General features: G+C 41.5%; 1 protein-coding gene across 1 annotated transcript in view; it reads left to right on the top strand.

Annotated features, from left to right (window-relative positions):
• Nucleotides 1–23,695, top strand: part of SHC3 (SHC adaptor protein 3) — a 58,294-nt gene that overhangs the window by 33,424 nt on the left and 1,175 nt on the right. Inside the window, exons 4-11 of the mRNA XM_062599673.1 lie at nucleotides 1,708–1,827; nucleotides 5,003–5,056; nucleotides 9,360–9,411; nucleotides 13,552–13,678; nucleotides 14,817–14,970; nucleotides 17,062–17,158; nucleotides 18,099–18,293; nucleotides 20,503–20,798. Coding sequence (XP_062455657.1) covers nucleotides 1,708–1,827; nucleotides 5,003–5,056; nucleotides 9,360–9,411; nucleotides 13,552–13,678; nucleotides 14,817–14,970; nucleotides 17,062–17,158; nucleotides 18,099–18,293; nucleotides 20,503–20,798 — 1,095 coding nt within the window. The remainder of the gene's footprint in view (nucleotides 1–1,707; nucleotides 1,828–5,002; nucleotides 5,057–9,359; nucleotides 9,412–13,551; nucleotides 13,679–14,816; nucleotides 14,971–17,061; nucleotides 17,159–18,098; nucleotides 18,294–20,502; nucleotides 20,799–23,695) is intronic.

Here is a 23,695-nt window from a genome sequence, read left to right as displayed (position 1 = left end):
TGGCCCCTCGGCCAGGCGGGACTGAGCGCTGCTTTGCACTGCTTGACCTCTTTGGAGATGGCTTGACTGCTGTTGCAGCTGCAGCCCTGAAAGCATGCCTGATCATGCAGCCTGCCTGATCATATAGCCTCCCTGATCGTATAGGAGAGGCTGCGGTGGGGTGGTTAGGGTGCGCTGGCAGCTTCGGGACCAGCCCAGACTTTTTGCTTTGGTACCCGTCAGTGATGCACCGTCGGTGTTGCTGCAGCGATGCCGCTGGAAGACCCCAGCTCGCATAAAGCTGCGCCTATAGCTTACACCTCGCCTTGGCCACACCAGGTTTATTTTCTGCTCCTTGAGCAGTCTCCCGCTGCCTGTATTTCCACAAGCCTGCTAGCAAAGCTAGGATTTAATTCAAAGTTGAAGGGGAGGAGCGTAGGATGCGATTAATTGTGGCTGCTGTGTTGTAAGTACCTGTTGGGTGCAGAAGGAGAATAAGCAGGTGAAGGAACATATCTGCTTGCTTCCCTCCCCGCCTAGCTATTTAGGCAGCATCCTAGAGGAAGGGTGAGGCTTGTGCGGTGGGGAATCTGTGCCCTGGCAAAATATGGATGGTGATGGAACAACATATATTACAGCGTCATGGAAACTGTCTTGGAAATTACAGGTCCCCCCTCCCTGCAAATATATCTCGTGGCATTTTTAGGTTCTTTGCTTGGTTTTTGGTTTTTCAACCTGGAAGTAAAGGGGAAATTTTCGTTTTCCTTGCAAAGCAAAATGACACAAAGTAGGACTGGAAAAGTAGGTTAAACAAAGTCCCCAGTGCCTAATGAGACACCTTGCTGTATTACTGTTTTTAGAAGCGGCATTGCTTATCAGTTGTTGAAAAGATATGCTCTTTTAAAAATAAGCCTACTTGTTTGCAGAGAAATTTTGTGCAGCAGCAGAATTACAGCAAAATCTTAAAGACTGGTCGCTTTTGCATTTTCATCACTTCTCATATTTTTGCCACTTCTGGTTTATGCGTGTGGTTCAAGTGAAATGTACTTCTTTGGGCCAGTTTTACATGGCTGTTTCCCAAACTGTGGAGAGGTGATCCGCGGGTGGGAGCTCAGACTCGGGGCGGGGGGCTTCGAGCAGTATTCCCAAGGGCTTGCATTAGAGAGAAGTCAAGGCAGGTACTAGCTCTGTAAGCTAGTTAGGAGTAATCATTAGCTGCATGGTGGACTCAGCATCCGCAGGTATTTGCCCATGGCCAAGCTTTTATCTACTGCTATGAAAGGGATACGTGTAATGACACTGTGATTAACTATTTGTGAAAGTGCCATCCATATCCCCTGCTTTCTGTGCAGAGAAAACAACAATTTTTTTTTTCAGGAGTTGAAGCTGTTTTCCCAAAATAAGAATATCCTGTTTTAAGAAAATACTGACTTAAGACATCTATCTCAGTCTACTTGCTTGGCTCCCATGAAGCTAAGACTCTGCTATTTAATGAAAGAATACTTTTTTAGGCCAAGTGTTGATGCATACCTGCTTATCTTTATTGTTATGACTATTATTTTTAAATAAAGAATGATCTCCAAAGGGGAAACAGCTGTTCTAATGAAATGATCTTTGGAAAGTCAGCAGTTAAGATTTAAGCCTGCAAGATTTCAGCTAACTCTGCATAGAATAAATGGTGTGCCCAAATGATCAGGGAACAAAAATGTGCTTTCTTTCCTCTCACAGCCACCAAATAAAGTTCTTTCTAGCATCTTGGGAAAGAGCAATCTTCAGTTTGCTGGAATGAGCATAATGCTGAATATCTCCACCACCAGTTTAAATCTAATGACGCCTGATACAAAACAGGTGAGTTTAACTGCCGTAATAATTGGTGAAGCTTTTGATGAACAGCCTGTTGAACAGCTACTTTCTGTCTACCAAGATAGTCAGGGACTCAAAGTACTATTCCTCAATAGCATTTATAAAGTGAATGAAAGCAGAATATAAAACGTAGTAGGAGTCACAGTTTGTTTAAGTATTCAGCACAGCTTAGACGCGTTATTTTCTTTTGTCCATGCTGCAGGTAGCTCTGTTTTTCTGTAAACAGACCTACAACATAAAATGGCATTTTCTGGTGGCAGGAGTTCTCGTTTGGGTGCAGTTACAAACTTTCATAGGGTTAAGGATAGAGTAGGTGACAAAAGAAATGAATGTGCGTCCCCAATTTGATGCTCATTTTTCCCATTCAGAGTCTTAAAGGGCAATCTATTCCTAAGGCGCCTGCTGAAAATACAGCCGCAGGGATTTTTCAGTGCAGTGAAGCGCCCTGTCTTTTAGAAAGACAAGGCAGCCTCTCTCAACCAGCCCGTTTCTTCTTCTTCTTTGTGCTGAAGGTACATGCCGACTTTGGGGAATCACTGCAGTGGATTGTGAATGATGTATGAGAGGAGAAAAAAAAATCTTGCTCGGTGTATATATAAAGAGGGAGCAGGCAGGCTTGCGTAGGCACTGCTGTGCTATTTGCTGTGAGCTACATACTGCATTAAGGCATGCAACTTTCTGCCCAGATACAGCTAGTGAGAGGGAAAAAAAAAAAAAAAAAAAGAAAAAAAAAAAAAAAAAAAGAAAATCCCTGCTGTCCTCAGAAGCCTCAGGATAGAAGGATAAGAAAGGCTACACACGACACGTATTTAAAAGCTTGCTGTTTATTACTGTGCTTTTGCCAATTTATGTTCTTCATTCTTATCCTCATTTAGAAAATGTTGTAACCTTCTCTCGTTTAGAAAATGTCATAATCTTCTCTCAAACGAAAGCACAGAGACTGTGAGAGCAGCATTACGGCTGGCTGCCGCACTTTGGAGCCGTGTTACGGAGTAGGCAGGGCTTTTTGCAAGGACGGTTGCCCCCGGTCAGCAGCGCAGGAGCTCGATGGCAATAAGATCTGTTAAAGAAGCGCCAAACCCTGAAAGTGGCCTTGCCTTCAGCTGGCGTCAGGGTAGACAGGGAGTTAAACGGATTTATCCCAGGGAAGGATCCTCCCCCGAATGTTTTGGCTTTTCTCGACGAGAGATGAAGTAATTTGCAGTGAACTGAAATATAAAAGAGAGTTGACGGAGCTGTTTATCTTTCTCTCACGTCATTCTTTTTGAGAGAGACCTGGTCTGGAAGCTGGAGGACTGGGAAACATCTGGTTTCTCAAAGACCCCCAGTCTGACTGTGATCTCCCTTGTTTCGCGTCTCTGCCAAGCATTTGATTAGCCTGTGAGCTGTTAAAATGTGAGCTCGTGAGCTCTCAGATACCTTGAAGAATACTGAAAATAAGTCTGGCTCAGCAGCTTTGTCCTTCAAGAAAGACAGCCTGGATTTCTGCGATAGCCTCTGGTTCCTGGAGGAGCTGGAAGGAGGGAAAAGACAGTGTAGTCAGCCCTTGGTGCGCTCGGCGAGCAACTGCGTGCAGCCCTGCCCAGAAGCTTTCTGACCATTTTAAGTAGAGGTGGATGAACAGCATTTTTTTATGTGTGTGTGTGTATACCCGTGTCCCAAACTAAATTCAAATTTTTAGCTCTGAGATTGAATTAAAAAAAATATGTCTGACTTGAACTGACAGTTTAAAACACTTTTCAGTTTCCTTAAAATTTAGAAAATTAATTTTTAAGGCAATCTGAAATAATTTCTGGTTTTTATGCTGCTGAATGGAAAGATCAGGTTATTTGCACAACTTTAGACAAAAGTGACATTAAATGTGCAACAAATCCATATTAGTTCATCTTTGATGTTAAGATCATTTCCTCTTTCTGGGAAAAAATGTGAAGGAAATCCCTACTGAGGAGTAGGGAAGAACGATGGTCTTCCGCTGAGCATTTAATAATTAACTGTGTCTTCCGAGGCTGCCATGAGATAAGCAGCAGTGTTAAAAATGAAATTTATATGAAAGAATTTTTCCTCTTTGTCTATTTTTTCTGACTGCATGTAGTGGCAAAAAACGAAGAAACTCATGTCAGGCTTTTTTCTCTCCAGGGAAGATAGTTGCTATTTTCAGATCTTTAAGATGCAGGATGGGAAAAGAGCCCGGAGAATATTTTTTTATAATTTCTTTTATCTCCTAAACCAAGTTTTTGATAGTATATGCTACCTTCTCCAAAGCAAGCAATTAAGATCCAAACGATTATTGTCACATCCTCTAGGTTTCTAAATAAGGGCCCTTTCCTATAGCAAGCAAGCAAATTATGTGGTATTGTTCCTATGACTCAAATGATCAAGCTCAAGTGATTTTCTTTAAAATGACCTTTTTGTTCTCGCTTGTTATGTGATTCTATTATTAAAAGATTTTCTAAGTTAAGTCTCAAAATAGCAATACGGCAGAGCTGTTCTCCTTGTATTGGAGGTTCATGACAATTTGTCTCTTCCTGGAGAAATATCGTGTTAGTTCAAACTCTACATAAGCAAATTGAATTTTGTCATTTCGAATGCCCTAAAGCATGCTGGAGGTTGTGACCGTAATCCTAGATTTGCAGCTAGATTCCAAATTCTATGTGCATATTGCAAAAGTGTTTACTTTTAATATCTCAAACATAAAATGCCACAGTAGGTATTGGAAGCAACGTTAGGGTCCTTAGCAGGTGTGCAGGTTGGTGTGATTTCATTGATTTCACCAGGGTGGCATCAGCAGAAAAGTATTTTGATGAATAGCACCCTTTGCTCCATTCATCGCTAACTGTAATAAAGAAAGTGAGCCCTAGCAGATTAAAATTTCTCCAAAGATACTGTATGACAGAGCTAGATGATTTACTGGAGTTCTGAGCATGTTTAACTATTTCCCTGTGTCCTGCTAGGTTTCAAAGAGCACCAGATTAAAAACATTCATCCTGAAGTTTGTTTATATTATCATGCTACTCTTTACACTCCTGGTAGGTGAAATGCAGAAGTTATTTTGATCTTGGTGTTGGATTTTCACCCCCACACAAGCCAAAAAAAGAAATCAAAAGACTAAACTGTATGTGTAAGCCTACTAACTTGTACTTATTTTTTCTGATCTGCGCAGATCATAGCAAATCACCATATGCAATCTATTTCCTTCGCATCTGGCGGTGATCCGGTAAGCATTTCTTTAAAGCTGTCCCCACGTATCCCCACACAGATATGGCTTTATGAGGACTGTCTGACAAAATTTATTGCATAGCTTACTGAAAGAAAAATATAACCACAATAGCCCCTGTTTCTTGTTTCATAAAATCTCCTTGACTGTTGCCATCAAACTTTTTTTAAAGAAACCACTGACAAGCAGTCATAAATCCTCCTCCTTGAATGACTGAAATGAAAAGTATCAAAGGGCTGTGAGCATTCACATAATAACTGATAAGCAGGGCTCTGTTTCTCAGAATAATGCAGTACGGTCAGATGGGCAGTGTGTGCATTTTCATCTAGACTGTTTTCATCTTGCCCTCTTTGCAGTAATAGACTTATGTTACAGTTATTTTCATAGCAATGTATGTATTTTTTTTCTTCTCATCTTTAACTGTACATTGAGAAGACTGTACTGAATACTGCCTTCAGGTGTATTCATTGCACACACGCAGTTTGAGAGGCTTTCAGAAGAAGCCCAGATCTTTCTTTCTAATTTTGCCAAGCTTTCAGATACACCTACATGTTTGGTTCATGCAGATCAAAGGGCAGACCTTGGCTTGTTGCATTTTTCCCTATTTCTATGAGCAGTCCATCCAAAATCATATTAAATGGGATCCAAAAGTATTTCTCATCCAGGAAGAAGTGGGAGAATTTTAAAATGAGATAATGCTCACCTTGTACCTAGAGCTTTGAAAGTTTTAAATCTAGCTAAATTGAATGAATCTGCATTTTCATCAGTCATATAATTATCTGTCATTAATCAGTCATATAATACAGGTAGAGCAATTTCTAGCCTGCCCTGTGAGTTATTTATCTCGGCTTAACTCTGTTAAGTGGAAGACCCTTGGCAATTTCTCTCTTCATTTCACTACTCTCAGTAAACATAAGGGCAAAGTTCAGCCTTGGTATAGCTGTGATGAACTCAGTGAAGATCTGGAAGGAAAAAAAGACATCACATCATAATCATTTGGGGAACAAAAAATGGATCAACAGCAGCTTTGAAATACAACAGATTGCCATGGGTGCTGTAAATGAACAATTCCTGAAGTGGGCCGAGGAGCGATTAGCACAGTTCCCTGCCTCCGTAAGAAGATTCTTTGCTCCCCATCTGCCATCCCAAATGCTGAGTCCTGGAAACACCATTGCACACTGCCCACTGATAGAGTGATTTACCAGGGAAGAGGAGAGGAGCAGCAGCAGTAGCGATTGGATTTGGAGTAAACAAGCTCTTCCAAATGTTTTAGAGAGATAAAAATCATGCTACTGAGTCAGTGAGCTACCAGAGAAATCAAATTGCATCGTGGAAGGGAGCTTGTAAAAGAGACAGTGAAATTATAAAGCAGCATTCCCAATAAGACCGCTGCATAGTGATCTCATCCTGGGGGTGGAGAAGGTAGGTGTGAGTCTATAATGATGTTCTACAGGCTTGTCTCAGTGGGCTAGTATCTGGCACAACTTTAAATCAAAAAGGCTTGTTCATAAAGCAGGTGGTTCCTTTGTCCTGAGTGTGCAGGAAAGCAGACGATGCAAGGGGTGTGATTTAAGTCACAGCTTTATTAACCCATCTGGGGACTATCCAGACATAACTTTCATCAGCCTTTAATCATTTCCACTTGATGGAGGACTGCCATCACAAAAACCTTATCCCCCACAGTTGGGCTTCAGCTCATCAGCTCGTTCCCTTATTTGAGATTTAAAGTGGAAGAAGAAAGGCCCTAGACGTGAGAAGCCCAGATCAGTTTCCAAGCTTCTTCAGGAGATGCTTCCTGTGCATTACATTTCGCAGTCTGGTTTGTCTGGAAGCTAGACTCCCCTCACTCCTCGCCCCATCCAATTTTCTGCTCTGGGTATCTGGCACACACTGGTGCCAGCAATTAGCTTTGCAACTTTCCTCCCACTCCCTAAGCATTAATTACCTTCATCATTCAAAATATATCCACTGGAGAAGCGTTCCATAGTCTTGGAGAACAGCTTGAGTACCACATATATTTTTACAATATTCCTCTTTGCAATGAGTCAGATAGTTTCAGGCTTTGTCAGTACTTACAAGCTTAAAATGGCTCCACCGAATCCTTTTACGCACCATTTCAGAATCATTTTTAGTTCACTTCCATACAGTGCTTGGATCTGCTCTAGTTCTCTTCAGCCTCCCTTATGATACACCAAACATTTTTCATTTCAGGACTCTGTTTCAGGTGTCTGTTTCCAGGCCTCTAAACAAGACACCTGGGTTTGGAGATGCCTGTTGAAATTTCAGAGACATCTCACAAGCCAGGTCTCTCAGAGGTCCTTGAGGAGAGTACTTCTACAGTTGCAAGCCCTATGTTGATCCAGCTGATGTCTCCAAATGTTTTCACCACAATACAATTTCTTTTAGGCTTAGTATACAGCACACTCTCATTTGTCTTCAGCTGAGGCCTCAGGACTTTGTGTAAGAATTTCAGTGTCAGAGACCAGTTCCTGCATCAGCTCAATCCTCTGTAGCCTTTCGATGGGAATCTCATAATTTAGCCACCATGCAACGTGCTGTCCTCATTTCCTTAAATGGTTTGTCATAGTGAGCTTGAATCTGAGAGAGCTTTAGATGAAAGGAAGACCTGGTTCATATAGTGAGTGATTCCAGTCTCTTGAACCCACACTTGGAATGGCTGGCTATGAAATAAAACTCCAGCTTAAATGTATTCACTAGGTTTGTCTATACCAGTAAATAAAATGATCTATGAACTGTCTTTATGCCTTGAGACCAAATGGTGCAATACAATTTTTATCCATACTTCCATACAGTGGCTTATTGGGAAAGGTGCCTAGCATGTGCTATTCCCTTGGACATTTCAGGGCACTGCTTGGGGAGCTGGCACAGCCAGGCAGGGGAGAGTACTGACGGTTAAACTGTATGGACAAGTGTGGAACAACTCTCAGGCCTGCACCTTGGCTCTGTTTTATTTGCTGTTATAGATATAGCCACTTTTCTCTTACCGTTACTTGTTGGTATGCATCATTATTTCCACTGAAGTCATTGCCCAGACACTATGTCACTGGATGCATAAGAAATTACTAGATAAAGAGCTAGAGCTATTCTTCTCTGTTCTGTTTTTTTGTTTGTTTTTTTGTTGTTTTTTTCTTTTAAACAGACCAACCTCATATTGATGTGTCTGAGTGCCTTCCAAAAGAGCATTAAGTGATATGGCTACACATCTGTCATCAGAACCATGAATGTGCTTCATCCTTTCCGTTGTGTTCTCCTTAGGAAGGGAGCTTTGTATGCAGCACAGTGGTTTGTGTTGGTAGGGGTATGTGTGTGCTTGTATTAGAGAAGGCTAAGTTAAAAAAAATCTGTCACAATTTAAAATTGGTATATGTTGCAACATCAGATCTTGAGATAATATGTTCAGTGGTCTTGGACTAGTCCCCTGGGAACACTTTGAGTACCCTGTATTTGGCTCAGCTAGCTTTAGCATGTTGGGAAATCATTGATCTGACCAACTTCCTAGCTGAATCAAGTCTACCTGGTATTTTCCAGACATGCCAGTAAACCTGACATTACCCCAGAGCATTGGCCTTGCCATTTCATCTGCAGGACAATAAAAGTCTGCTCTGCTTGTGCACAGGAGTGTGAGCAAGCAAGAAATCCTCAGAGAAGATGTGAGCCTGCTCTTACCAGGAACCCAACCTGCTGTGCGGCCATGGGGACTACGGGCAGCAGCCCATGGGCTAGGGAGAGTGTCTTGGGGAGGCTGCTTCTCACAGCCAAGCCATGGCTGAGCACCTCTGTGCCACATGGCACCAGTAAATTAAACTCACCTGCTTGTCACACATGAATAAACCTGGCTCTTCATTATTTTGAAGGAGCAGAGCTGTTAATCCCGCTCTTTCTGCCAGAGAATCAGTTGATTGCTTCATATTCCGAACCAAAATCTTCAGGTACTTTGAAGATAAGGACTTGAAATTTTTACTCCTTTCTGAATAAGGCCTGATCCAAATCCAACTAAATTTCTTTAACTGATTTTCAAAGACTATGGATGAGATTTATAAGTTATGTTGGAATAGATTCACACTCTGGGGAAAACAAAGTGATGGGATCAGTACCAAAACCCCAAAACATTTTTTGCAGTAGATGAGAAGCTGCAGGTTTCCAAGCAGTAGATAACTAGTGCTAGACATGTCATATTGAGATCCTACCCACAAGACCATGTACACTGTGGACTATGATCTTTTCCTATGATCAGTGCAAACATTTTTTTGCATTCATTGTAGATATCTTATTTTTTTGACAGGATACAACTGACTATGTTGCATATGTAGCTAAGGACCCTGTTAATCGGCGAGGTAAGTTAGAAATATCTATTTGGCATCTTTTTTTTCTTTTGAGAAATATGAATTATTCATAGTATAATTTACTCAATTTTTTTCAGAAATAAAATAAATATAGCCCAATAAAAAGATTGTGTTTGGTAGAATCAGGAAAGAATTGTGTGGTACTAAGCCGCATACAAGCCATACAGCCCATACAGCCATATATAAATTCGTTCTGAAACTTAGAAGAGATCTTAGCTATGATTCATCTCCAAATATCACTTAGATTCTCTTCATGTCTTAAATCAAGAGCTTGCTAGTCTTGGCAGCATGAGCTTCTAGGCAACAGCTATCTCATAACTAAACTCAATCAAGATGCAAGAACTAAGCAGTCCTCTGATTACGTCCTCTGATTAAGAGGCTGGATCTGTTAGGTCTTCTCAGTATATGCCTGATTGTTCCTGACAGCATCAGATTCCTTATCAAATAGTGAGCTTTCTAGCCGACTGGAGACTGTCCTCTTCCTCCGTGAAGTTTTATTCAAGGAGATACCTAGTTCTATTTTTTTTATAGATGTTGGTCACGAATAAGGCACCTCTTGTTGATTGTTTTTCAAAGACTGAAATCCTGTTCATGTTCTCAAAAATAAAGGTAGATTATAAAAAGTGTAAATTATAGTCTACAATAATAACTACAGAAAACACTCTCTGCTTGAAATGCAGAAGCCATCACTAGGTCTTGATGCAAGGTGCATCAAGTATGTATTGTATAATGTATCTGAGAATCTGTTTATTATTCATGGTTTCATAGGAAAAAAAAAAAAGACTAGCTCCAAGAAAAGACTCAAGGACTTGCAATGGGATTTCTGCAGATTTGAGACACCAACTCCAATTAAATCCCAACCCTGCAAACCCTTAGCTGCTGCCTAATCATGGGAGTGATGAACTCAATAGCTTCCACATTTTGTGACCTTTAACTATTTAATTAGACACCTCAAGAACCTGTTGTGTCATGTGCAGAAATGTCCAGTCTTAGCAGTGTTAGCTCATAAATAATACCTGCACTAAACGTACTAATATGCTGAATGTAAGGCAAATGATTAGAAAACTTATGAGGGAATGAAGATGGGGAGATGGTTCAGATCCTTGCTATGCCTGTGTGTTTTAGTCTCATGAGTCTTTTGGCTCAGGTTCAGGCACCAGACTGTAGGCTGTTCTGTGTGGAGCTGCTTTCAACCCATTTTCTTCAGCTGTACCATTCTCCAAAACCGGAGGTGAATTTAGTCACACCAAGAGATCTCAATAGCAACTTAGAGGGCCAGCACTGCAAACCAGACACAGGCTCTGTAGGGTCTGGAGAACCCCTGTGTTCGGTCTTCTGTTCCTATGTGAATAGATTTTATCTAAAAACTCCTTATAGCTAACTTGAATTTGTTTAGCCTTATCTTCCTCCACTGTTCCTTGTTGTGCTGGTCTATCGTAGATTGAGGAGTCAAAGTTTAAGCACCTGATACTGTCTCCCCGTGGATGTATTTATATGCTGTAATCAAGTTGCCCCTCAATTTTCTTTATAAAAGGTTTAACACAGTGAGATCTGTAGGTGTCCAACTGCAGTGCCTGTCCTTTGTCCTTAAAATCTTTTCTGTTCTTCCATCTAAATTTTTTCTGCATTGTTTTCAAAATGCAGATCAATACTGGATACATTTGCAGTAATCCAGTATTAGCCTCATGGATCTGTAATAGAGATCGCACCTTCCTATATATGATTACTTTTTTCCTCTTCGTTAGCCGGTTTTCTCATTAGTTCTTTGTGCTGCGGAGTAGCTCCCATGTGAAATTCTCTTATACTCCAATCCTTAATCCTTCAGAGTTAGAGCTTTGCATGATAGATTTCCTCCATGTGTGTATACATCAGTGGTCTGCAGATCTCTGACTTTGCATATGGCTGGTATTAAAATGCATTTTGCTTTTTGAGGAGTTTAGCTTACCAAGGGATCCTAATCTCCTTTTTCATTGTCACTGGCCGTTTGGTCAGTCTTTGTGTTACCTGCACAACATGTTGGAAGTGAGCTCAAATTTGTTTCCACATCTAGTGAAAATGTTACTGCTGCTCTTATTGATGCCAAGACTCATGCTGTAGGAGCACAGTAGACACATTTCTTCCTAAAGATGGGAAAGCTCTCTTCTTAGAGTTTTATATTCTGCATCTGGCAAGCCAAAGGCTATCAGTCTTCTGCTGTAACATACACGAGAAGGCATCTTTGTATGAGCCAAACCTTCTTATCCTTTTACAAGAAGCACATCTCTTACCTGCCGAAAGTCCATTCACGTATCCAAGGAAACAGGTTATTCATTATGTCACCTACTGAAACTACTTTAAAAAAATGACTCATGCTTCGTTTCAGCTCCAGGCAGGTTTAGCAGCGAGTGATGTAGCCTCTTTAAATACCCATCCTTATTACAGGGTGGAAAAAAAATCATAGTTCTGACTTAACTTCTTTCAGCCCACATCTGGGGATGGATTGTCCAGCACCACCAACAGTGGTGCAGGGAGGGCAAACAGCAAATAGCCTGCTGCTAGCCTACAATGTGAGCCTCTAAATCCATTTTCAACCTGCAGTCAGGGACATTTCTTCTGAATTAGATGCTGCCTCAGCCTACTAGTGGGCACAGCAGATGCTGTAAGGTGAGAGCATCTCTGGATCTGTTTAGCAGGGCAGCACTGTGACTGGTGCCATCCCACACTGCCTCTGGTGCTGCTAATGTGGGAGTGACAGCTTGGTGCCTTCATAGGCATATCTGCATAGCTGCAGGTTTCTTGGCCCTCTATTCTGGTCTCTTCAGAAGTTTGTCCAGCAGACAGACTGTGGGGGGCCATTGCTAAACCTCCTTCACCTCCTATGTAGCTTTAACTGACAAAATTACACAGCTGTGCACAAATTGTTTGCATGCAACCCTCATTTGTAGGACATTGGCATCCAAAGCTCTTGATTCCAGTGAGCTGAGCATTGCACACGTATTAAGATGAGAACTACATGACTACATGCTAAATGAAGAACTTTAGATTCAAATCTAGTAAAGTGATCAAAGGAGAGAGAAAGTAATGACTTTGAATAAGATCCCACAGTACTATGGGGGGGGGGAGGGCTTAGAAAACAGCCAGATCCTCATCGGCAGTCCAGACTCTAGCCAGCAGGCCGTGTACGTGTCCAGCAAAGAGCATAAAATATGAACTCACTTGGGCTTTTCTTAATGTCATTGAGACATTAATTCAGCTCTTTAGTTTCTGGCTCCTAACAACCATCTACATTCTTGCACTCTTCAGAGAAACCTTCATGCGTTTGCTTGTGCATGGTGTCACATAGGATGATGCCTCTGAGCCACTCTCTTTAAAACTGGGACTGCTTTAGCTGCTCAGACAGTGGATAGAGCTTTCTCAGTCTCCCACAGGACAGAGCTTTTGTTGCCAGTTGTCCTTACTGCCCCCGTCATGACAGGTTCAGAGAGATGGTGCATAAAAGTGCTGAAATAAGCCAACTGCGTGGTTCTGTGCTAGCCAGTGCTCCCACAGTTTGCTAGCAGTGACTCCATAACAAGCAGGAAAAGGCACCATTCCTCTCTAGTACTGGGATCATATCAGGGCCCAGGATCTGGGAAGTACCTGAGTTATGCACCTTCCCTGAGCTTGCATTTTTGGAAATTTTAGAAACTCAAAGGAAGTGAATGCTTTGCGAACTTGGGATGATTAACTTTTAAAACTAAAGTGGGAGTAAAATTAAGGAAAGCAAAAAAGGCTTGGAGTAGTTGATTTTTTTTGTCACTATTGGTTAATATCTTTATAATCTCAGTTTAAAGCTCCACCTTCACATATAATCTATTACATTCAGGTAATAATAAGTGAAATTTGGGGAAGTTTCCTGTCTTCATGCACCTGTTAAAATTGTGGAACCGATTTCTGGTCTCACCTGCTGCTGGCATAGACCATAGCAATTCTATTTAACCTTTAAAGGCCTCATTATCTGAAATTCACAGTAGCTGATTTGGGGTTTATTGAAATGTGCACATCATGAATAAATAGTGCAGCTATGCCTGACCTGTCGGTCTTTTGTCATAGGTTAGTGCACCCGGCTGTAACATAAATAATGATTTGCATGCATCAATCTTTTCCATTTAGCTTGCCATATACTGGAATGCTGTGATGGCCTGGCACAGGATGTCATCAGTACCATAGGGCAAGCCTTTGAGCTTCGATTTAAGCAATATTTACGATGTCCCTCTAAGATGCCTACTTTCCATGACAGGTGAGTGCAACTGCAGAAGACTGCTAAATAATCTGCTTTAGGTTTGTATTACCTTAGTGAAATATGCTGTGGACAAATTGCTGGAGAAGGACAGGACTTAAATACTTAAATAAGAGCTTTCTGCTGAATTGGCAAAGCAGGGTTTGCCTAATGAATATGAAAGGCGTACAGTCACTTAAAAGAGTGTTTAAATATAGATTTTAGAGTGAACTTATTGACATGTTCCATGTTTTCCATTGTAGTTAGTAGACAGTGTTGAATGGCCAAGAATGGTTGTTTTGTGTGGCACTTCCTCCTTGTTGTTACTGTCATAGCAGCTCTGTCAATTTAGAATCAGTAAACTAGATTTACTGGGCTTTCAAAATGGCTAGTGATGTTTCCCTATTTCTGATACTAACCAGGGTGAAGTTTTTAGGAGTATAATGTAGGCTTTGACTGCATTCTTCTCTGGAGGATACAAAAGATGTCTGTTTATGTATGTATAAAAGGCTGGGGAATAAGATTTTCTTTTCTTTAGTGAGCTGTGGTTTTTGAAATGCTCACTAGATGCTCACTGACATTAGTGTAAATACAATGAACTGATACCTGCTGTGATTTCTTACATGAAAGTAAAATGAGTGCATGGTGAATATCAAATGCTACTTATTTCCATCTGGAAGCATTCTATACTCACTTTAGATTGGTGTAAATGATGGTTAAATGTAGAGTGAAAGTGCAAATGTGATCTCTCAACTTCATGGAGTTCTTCCAGATTGCATCTGTGTTAGAGCAGCTGTAATTAAAGACAAAGTTTTAGAATTTAGTCAGTCAGTCAGGTAACAATATTACAAATGTTGCAGTAAGGTTAAATAGAATAGTTTGTTAATTCAGTTTTTAATGGCACTTATTATTAAGGCTGAGTGAAAACATCCTTCAGTTAGCATAAAGAAATTCATCTGTTGTAAAGAAAAGTTATATCAAGTTTGTCCAAACAGAGAGGGTCTGCTGTCTGATCCATTAATCCTTCCTGACTTACACGTGTAGCTGAATTGTCAAAGTAATATGCAGTAGTGATCCCCTGACAGACAGTCCTAACATGCTGCAGGCTTCTGAGCACTTTGCAAGTGATGGGCAAAATACAGCGGTCACTTTCTTACAGGATGCAGAGTTTTGATGAGCCGTGGATGGAGGAAGAGGGAGAGGCAGCAGAACATCCCTATTACAACAACATCCCCAATAAAATGCCCCCTCCTGGTGGCTTCATTGATGCCAGGCTCAAAGCAAGGCTTCCTGCTGCTGCGGATACAGCTCAGGTCAGTGCAATTGCACCTCTACCCTCCAGCTGCTAATCCAAAATTGAAAGCGATGTGTATTTTAAGATGGATACACTGGGAACGTTTATAGCTCACAACTCTTTATATGTGGCCAGTTTCCTTTTGAATGAGGGAGCATCAGTGATGTTGGGGCAACAAATTAAGCAGATTCAGGACAAGCAAAAAGAGATGAGTTTTTTCATGGTACTAAAAGGTTACACAGATTCAAGGAAGAGAAGTCCACTGAGGTTTACTATCTTTATAGTAGTTTGTTCAGTGAGTTTCAAATGATGTCTGGGAGAATATATGGGATATCCATCATATATCTTGGCCCTGCTCTTTCATTTGTTTTTGGCTACTCTAAGAAACAGCATGTTGGATTAGATGGAGTTTTGATCTGACAAGCCAGGACCACTCTTTCATGTTCTTAGAATTGCTACATTTTTACCCATGAGCATGAGTTAAAAAAAAAAAAAAGAGAGATCTTTTATTCTAGGTAAGTGGGATCAGGGATCAGCCATGGTGGGATAGGGGATCAAGAGCTTGGGGAATCAAAGGTGCCCACACCCCGGACAGAGTTGCTAGATGGAAGGAGTTGTTAGTTAACATCTATTGACTGCTGTCATTAGCTATGGGACTTTGAAGGTCTCCTATCTCTTGCCCCTCACAGAAGGGTGAGCACAAGGATAGAGGGAGTTGCCTCCTCTTGGACCAGCCCTAAAAGTGCTGTGGAAGGCATTGGCCTTAACCAATCTCAGCCAGCTGCTTGCAGATCAGTGCCTCAGTTTGGTTCTGCAGGCTTTGCCCATTGCAACAGAACTCAAAATTTAGCCTTTAGTGAATTACCCGACTTTGGGCTCTTCTCCTTGGTTGGCAGGCTCTATGAGCCCTAGAGCTATTCTCCTGGCTACCCTCACTGTCACACCAAATGTTTCATGTCACCTCCAATCATGGGTATGAAAGGACTTTGACTTAAGATGCAGGCAATGGCAATATCAACAAATCTAGAATCAAAACAGCGCAAGTTCTGTTGATTAGCTCAATCATCACCTCTTTCTTTCCTGTTTCACTCTTCCATTATAACTGTTACATGTAACAGAAGAGATAACTGCAGTTCAGTGTAATGAGTCCTACAGTGTGTGCTTTTGGTGTGGCTGAGCAGCCTTAGCTGGTGGCCCTTGCAGAGCCTTTGGGAAATCAGCAGGGTCTTTCTCAGCCCGTGGTACATCTCACATTGACCCAGGAATTGTGAGCAGAATGAGTAGCACCTCCTTGTGCAGGGGTGCATGGTGGTGTTTGGAACCTAGACCCTACTCTCTCTGCCCTTCTGGCAGACTGGTAGGGTAAGGAGTGCAGACAATCTGGGAAAGATTTGATGCAGGACTTTTAAAAAATACATTGTAATCATAATTAACAGTTAATTATGTTAATAACTCAGTAGCAGTCAATATTTAGCCAGGTTTCTAGATAGGCTTTGCATCCTGCATTGAATTCTATGGTGCTGAAGCTTGATGTAGTGGCACCTGAACATCTGGTTTAAAGTCAGCTCGGCTATTTCTGCTGGCATGGCTGTCAGACAGACTTTAACTGCAGTATTGACATAGCCACTGATGATGGGTTTTCAGACCCAGCACAACTCCACTTAAATGCCAGAGGGGCCCTGTCTGGAGAAACCATCCTCCCTTCAACACCTGGCTGAGTCCCCTAGTACCAGTGTGAGTCTCCAGCTGGTGCTCTGGAGGGTGCTTGGGGCATCTTCTAATCCCACGTCTGGTTTCTGTGGAACACTTGTCCCAGAGGTGGTTTGCCAGGTCTCACCTTCTGAAGACAACTATGCTGAAGGGGATGATCTGTCATTTAGGATTGCAGGGGTTATTACAAGTAGGAAGGAGGGAAGTTTACATTAAGGTAACCAGTATTACCTTACTCCTACACAAATGCGTTCAAGAAATATATATTCTGACACCACGGTGAATCAGAAATGAAGAGTGGGTGTACGTAGTCAACTAAGGAAATCATCAAAGCCACTCATAATATATCCCAGTGTTTTAAAGGCAAATGAGGATTTCTTTTTGTGTGTGTCCATTCTAGTCTGCAACAGGACTAGGAAAAGAGCAAACCTACTATCAGAGTCGGCACATAGGAGACAAATTCAGTGAAGACTGGCATCCTGGGCCTCTTAAACAAGGTGAGTTTCACTACTTGTAGGTGCTAATACTGCGGGTGGTCTTGAGTGGGCGAAGTGCATGAAGGTCTGATGCCTCAAGGTCTTTAGGCATTTATCTGTACTTTGTGGATGATACATTTCCTTTGTCATGAAATTTATTGTTGGTTTCAGTGGAGAGTATTTGCTAAGTATCTCTAGACAATTTTTCTTTATGTACACTTTTATGAAAACTTAACTTTCGCAGAACAGTTCATAATTTGTGTAGCCCCCAACCTTCAGCTTGCTCTGAACCCTTTCTGGCTTGCCAGATCTTAAGAGCCCATGATATTTAAAGGCACACCATTTGATCCATTCTGAAAATCTCAGCCATTATAGAAGTTTAAGATGGGATTTCCAAAGGAAGTACTTAAAATCAGCAACCCTTCTGAAAATGTAGAATAATGTGTGTGTTTGCACTGTGTTCTATAAAGGATTTGTAAGTAACAAACCACACATAATTTTCCTATATCTCTGTTGTCTATGAATTATAAGTAAATCACATCAGTCTAAACATCTATATGAAATTTTACCCTTTCCATGTTTACTTGATGGCTTTGCTGTGTTTCTGGGGACTCTTTCTTTTCAAGTGCCAGAATATGTTCTCTATTGCTAATCTGTACAAATCTGGAGATTTTACTCTATTTCTTTCTCTCATGACTTCCCAACACAACGTTATCTTGGAAACTCACAATCTTTATTTTCAAAAATTCACTTTCCTCATGAAAAAAAAATTGACTGAGACACACAGTTCTGACTTTGTTTGTCAAAATTTTTTTGGACTAGGCCCAGCAGTTATTGTCTTTTCATCTTCTATTCCAGGGAATTTTAAAACTGTGGTGATGATGTGTGATATTTTCTGGTCATTCTAAAAACAATGTTCTGTCAAATATAGAAAAAGAAAAAAAACTTTTGAATTTTCTAGGATCTTTGGATATTTATAGCATGCCAGAAGGGAAATCACAAGTAACCCCGACGGCAGAGATGCCAACGTATGTGAACACCCAGCATATAAATATGGAAGCTCTATTGGCACTTCAGGCAGATGCTGAAAGTGCCTTCAGTGGAACAACAGATAATACCAAAGAGAGCAGCCCAGGAAAGGATCTATTTGACATGAGTGAGTTCCCTCCCTTTTCATTCCCTTTCTAATAAGAGACCCAATGTAGGTACAGATTTATTTTTTCTTTTAAGAGTTCAAAAACTCCCCCAGTGAAATTTTGTGCTCCTGGGGGATTCATGGTGAATTTTGTAATTTGTGGTGCTTGTTCATTTCTAACTGAGTTTGAAATGAGGGTGGCCAAAGATTTGAAGCTAGTTTGTATTAAATGTGCGCTGAGTTGCAGCCTGTGTTATCCTTGGCGTCATCGTCAACAATGTCAGAAGGAAATAACATCAATGGCATCCTCATGAAGGGGACTGAAGGAGTGAATGGCTGGAGAATTAGTCCCTGCCAGCCCTGCCAATATGCTACTGGGTAGCAAATCTATACTATAAGGACTTGGTGCAACAAAGACACTGGAAGGGCAATTCTAAGAACGTTTTATCTCGTGCTCTGGATAGACTTACAGTCCCATCTAGCTATCTGTTTTAACTTTGAAGTCAGCTGTTATGAAATCAGTATCATAGCCATAACCTTAAAATAATGGTTTAAGCATCAGTCATAATTTGATGTTGGTGCTAGCTTTACATACTGTTCTCAGCCATTAAAGATCATATTTAGCAAAAAAAGATGAGGAAAGCAGAAAACGTTCCCTGTTGTTCCAGGCTGCCTACCTCCAGTCAATTGCTGACATTCATTTAATTCAGTTCATGTAATTAAAAGGCAGTGAGACAAAGCAGTTGTTGCCTATATGTTATCTGTAAAATAACATATCTAATTTTCTCTTAGTTCAATGTACATAAAACTGTCCTCTGGGAGTGTATTTGCTGAGGTATGCCTGACAGTGCTTTCTAGTGAGAGAGAAGAAATTTAGAGAGAGTACCTGTCTATGAAGAGTGATTTTCAATGAAAAAAGTTTGCTCTACAAAATGTGAGATGTTTACCTTGATTTCCCATGTTCCTTGTCCTTAAAACGTGCACATATCTGCCTCCATTTTATAAACATTCTTTTCCTAAAAATAAGGAAAACTGATTTCTTATCTTCCAGCCTGTGTCAATCTTTATTATCCATTAGATGACAAGGGATAAAAGTGGTACTAGAAAATGTGCCAACTAGCCCAGTGTTAATGTGGTTTTTCTAGTTAAGCATGTTGGGCTTTGTGCAGAATGCAATGTAGTAAAGACATAGCTGAGCTGGATTTAAAGAGTTAGCTGGGGCACCAACAGACTGTGACAACATAGTGTTTACCCTATTTCTGTGAGCTAAATTAACCCCTATGTGGCCCCATGCAACCACTATATACTCCTGGCATCTAAGTAGTCTGTTTAGAGCTGATGTATTGCTTCCTGGTCCTGCTCTGCAGATGTCCTCTGGTAAGTCTAATGGGTGCAAAACAACATGTCTTTTTAATACCAGTTGGTCAGATGGAAGTCTGAAAGAGAAAATAGCTTTTGATAGGTCAGTACAGCATACAATGAAGCACACACTGACCTCTTTCTGCAAGACTGTTGGGACATTTAATGACACCTTTCCATTCCAATCTGGAGAAAGTAAGATTGAGTTCAGGGGTTAGCTAAGGTTTAAAAGATGCTTCCTGGAGGATGATTTCAGTTAGCTAAATCACAGTAAAGATGTTAGCCTGTGTCTGTTAGGAAGATGAGTAGATTGAGTAATAAGGGCTACTGAGCCTTTCTAGACATTGCCTTAGGCTGGAGACTCAGTAATGCGTAATTGTTAAATGAATATGTTGTTTGAAGAGGGACCAGATATGAGCATAATAACTTTGGCTACCCATATTATGCAATTTATTTGAAATAAAATTGTCTGACATAACTGGCAAGACAAAAGGAGAATTCTGCCCTGTACCAGAGCCTATAAATACAGCTGCTGACAATATCTTATTTTTGCCATTACTGAAATAGAATCAGTACCTTTCATCAGTACCTTTCAAAAGCTCATGTCAAGGTTGTCTCTGATTTTTATCAGCATCTTTCTGGGCATACTGTATATTTTTAACATATTGTATTCCTCAGTCTTAATATATTTCATAAATTGATGAGCCTAGCAGTACATCTTCCCTTAGTTTTTCATAAGAATAAAAGGAAGTGGCTATTTCAAGTGGCTATTACACAAAATAAATCCACTTAAAAACAACTGGAATATCACTATCTTGCAATGTAATTTACCTCTGAATGATCTTGCACTTGTTTCTGTGTCCATAAGCAGAACCATTTGAAGATGCTCTCAAGAATCAAACCTCTGAGCCTGTGTTGAGTAAGGCCACCTCCATTGAATGTACCAGTCCTCTTTTATCCAGAGCAGCAGACTGGACTGTAATGGAGGAGCTGAGTACAGAGCCTTGGTATCAAGGAGAGATGAGTAGGAAAGAAGCAGAACAGCTGTTAAAGAAATGTGGAGACTTCCTGGTGAGGAAAAGTACCACAAATCCAGGCTCCTATGTGTTGACCGGCATGCATAATGGACAAGCCAAGCATCTTCTTTTGGTGGATCCAGAAGGAACTGTAAGTGCTGACTCCTGAATAATAGTAAGGGAGGTTTCTGACATGGTGTATTTTCCTTAAATATGTTTAACCTTGTTTACAACTTATTCACATCTGGCCATAATCACAGCCTCACATGAGGTGCCATTACATCTCTAATTCTCTCCCTGATGTTTAGCAGATCTACTGCGTGATTTCTGCAGGTTGCAGGGAGCATTAGGAGCTGTTTTGCTACCAAGGTCAAGCTTTATCACTGTAATAAAGTCTCGGCCTCAAAAGTATAGCTAAGTCACTTTTTTAGCCTGCTGGCTGAGAAGCAGCTGACGGGACAGCTGATAGACCAGCCTTTGTGTCTGAAATTTCCACATGCTGTCTCTGTCAGCTAGAATATAGACCATGCCTTCCAAGATGTTTTGTTTTCCCTGAGAATGTTTCCCGCGCTTAACCTCGGAGTCAAATGGGACAAAACAGCTCCATCTCTTTGCAGCACAAGGATTTCCTTAGGGGGGGAAAGGAGCATCCTGGCAGCAGACTTTTGAGGGCAAAGAAACTGCAGCTCTCTGTCATGCTTCTGTGAAAGCTTAGCCTCATGTGAGGCAACCTAAAGCGTTGCCACGTATTTTATTCTTGGCTCCTGGTAGCAGACAGCTGGCAACTCCTCTTCTTTGTGAAGGACGACCTTAAATGACAAGCCCCAAAGCAATTGAGAAATTCCAGGAAAGGAGCTGGCATGCTGGCATCCATCTCAGCTGAGAAACTTGCAGAAGACCAGCAGACTTATGTCAATCCTGCAGAGTATAAATACTGTAATGAGAAACGGCTGTGATGCTTGTTGTAATTATATATGCCACAAGAGGGCAGTCAGATGATGTTTTTAGCACTCGCATAGCAATTGCCTAGTCCTGGGCTTCACTGAGACACCAGCCTGGGAAACTGGGTGCCCAGCCTCTTAGAGAGAGACCTCGTTCATTAAAATTTTGCCAGCTATTTTGTGACTTCTTCGGTAGGGCCTCCTAATTCTCCCTTCAGAATAAATGCTGCAGAAGCTGTTGCAGCCCACTGGGTGCTCTGAAAGGCAAAGGATATATATGTCTGCTGCTGGCCTTACTGGGGTGGAGTACTGAGGCTCTGTGAGCCCTGGCTGTTTTGCTGGTGTAGGGGAAGGACTGAGACCCTCTTTTTTGCATTGCTTCTAAGGGCAGCACTAATTTACTCCCATCTCTGCCTAGGGACCTGCTTCTTGTCTCCATCTATCCATCCCTCGGCTTTCTGGTAATGTACCACCTCATCCCAAGGCCTTCCCTACCTCCTCCTTTCTGAGAGTAGGGTAGAGGGAATCATAACAGCTGTCCATACAAAAGCCTTGATGTGACAAAATGTTCTTCCCATTTCCTAATTACACGTTTGCTCAGGTTATGGCTTGCTTGCCTAGGAATGAACCTGCTAGATCTTGGGTCCCTTGGGTGTCCCCAAACCAAGCGAGGAAGAAGCCAGTGTGTCTTATCTGGTAACATCTAGGGAATTCGATTCATCATCCTCATATACTTCACAGAGAGGGCTGGGAAACTCCTACCCTGACTGTCCTAGCCATGAGCCAGTCTCCCAGCTTGCTTCTCTTTTGGAACAAACTGGTTGTCATGGTGGGATGTGCCCCTGGCAAGGCACCTCTGCCTCCTGCCAACTGTCAGTAGGACGGGCAGTGGATGCAATGGGGATGTAACACCTTCAGGAATCCCTTGTCTCCCCCAGTAAAGCCCCTGAAGCACTGGATAAAGAACTAAAGTACTTGCCTCACTATGGCCTCAAAAAGCTTCACAAACATCCATTAATTGAGCCTCATGGAAAAAGAACGCTGAACTTGGTTCCCACCACTTCTGCTGTTTAAGTGGAGGCTACTGGGGACTAACCAAGTAGTGGCTGCATTTACAAAGGGGGCAGGGGAAATTTTAACTGCAACTAAAACTGTGAGGGGCAGGGGAGGGGGCTGAAACAGTTCATTTTTGAACAGATCTGAGTACTTTTACCTGCTAGCAGACTCTTCATGTCCTTGGGGTGAAGATCCGGAGAAAATGGGCAGCGCAGCCAGCATCTTGCACGATCTTGGCACAGTTCACTGGTTATTTCTGCTGCTTTCTGGGAGTTTCAAAGACCCTGCTCTTGTAGGAGTCCACTTAAGGAGACACCACTTGATAAGAACCGGTTTCCTATGGCAGTGTTTAGGTTAGCTGTGCTGTTTAGATAGGATTTATGGGATCCAGGCACAGCTGTTGAGCAGCTTTATTTGTAACTTGTCAGAGTGGAGGAGCATGGTCAATAAAATGCAAGTGTATAGCAGGCCTGAGCAGCGTGCCAGTGGCTTGCGTTTCTTCCATAGAGCTTTGGTATAATTATTTATGAAACTCGTGCGTTCAAAGAGTGCTTGACCATTCACTAACACACACAAAACTAGCCAGTGATGTGGTACAATACTTAAAGCCTTGTTTTCAGAGCAGAGTTAACTGTCCTGTTGCATTTGCCCTGATCCAGCTCACAAAAAGAGCCTCTAGTTCAAGGTAAGCAATGCTTGAAACTGAAGATTGCAGGCTTTTTACTGGATTTAGAATGAGAGCTTGAACTTCAGCGATGGCAGAGCATATCATTTTATGGTGAGGACACTCTCAGTTGAACTGAACTGACTGTAAAGGTGTTCATGTGCATATAGATAATAAAGGCTGGCACTGTTCTAAAGATATCCCTTAATTTTGAAAATATGGGTTTGAATAAATACAGGCAGTGATGTTTCAGAGGTATGTTTCAGAAATCACAAGAACCTGATGGTTTTCCTCAGTGACATTGCGAATGCCCACCGAGCTAATGGCATCATTTGCATCAAGGTTGTTTGCTGCTTATTTTTCCTGTGACACCCTGTCCTAAGCTGC

Source organism: Rhea pennata, chromosome Z (genome assembly GCF_028389875.1).
Source record: "Rhea pennata isolate bPtePen1 chromosome Z, bPtePen1.pri, whole genome shotgun sequence".
NCBI lineage: Eukaryota > Metazoa > Chordata > Aves > Rheiformes > Rheidae > Rhea > Rhea pennata.
Note: the sequence above shows the minus strand (reverse complement) of the source record. Positions and strands in the feature narration are given on the sequence as shown.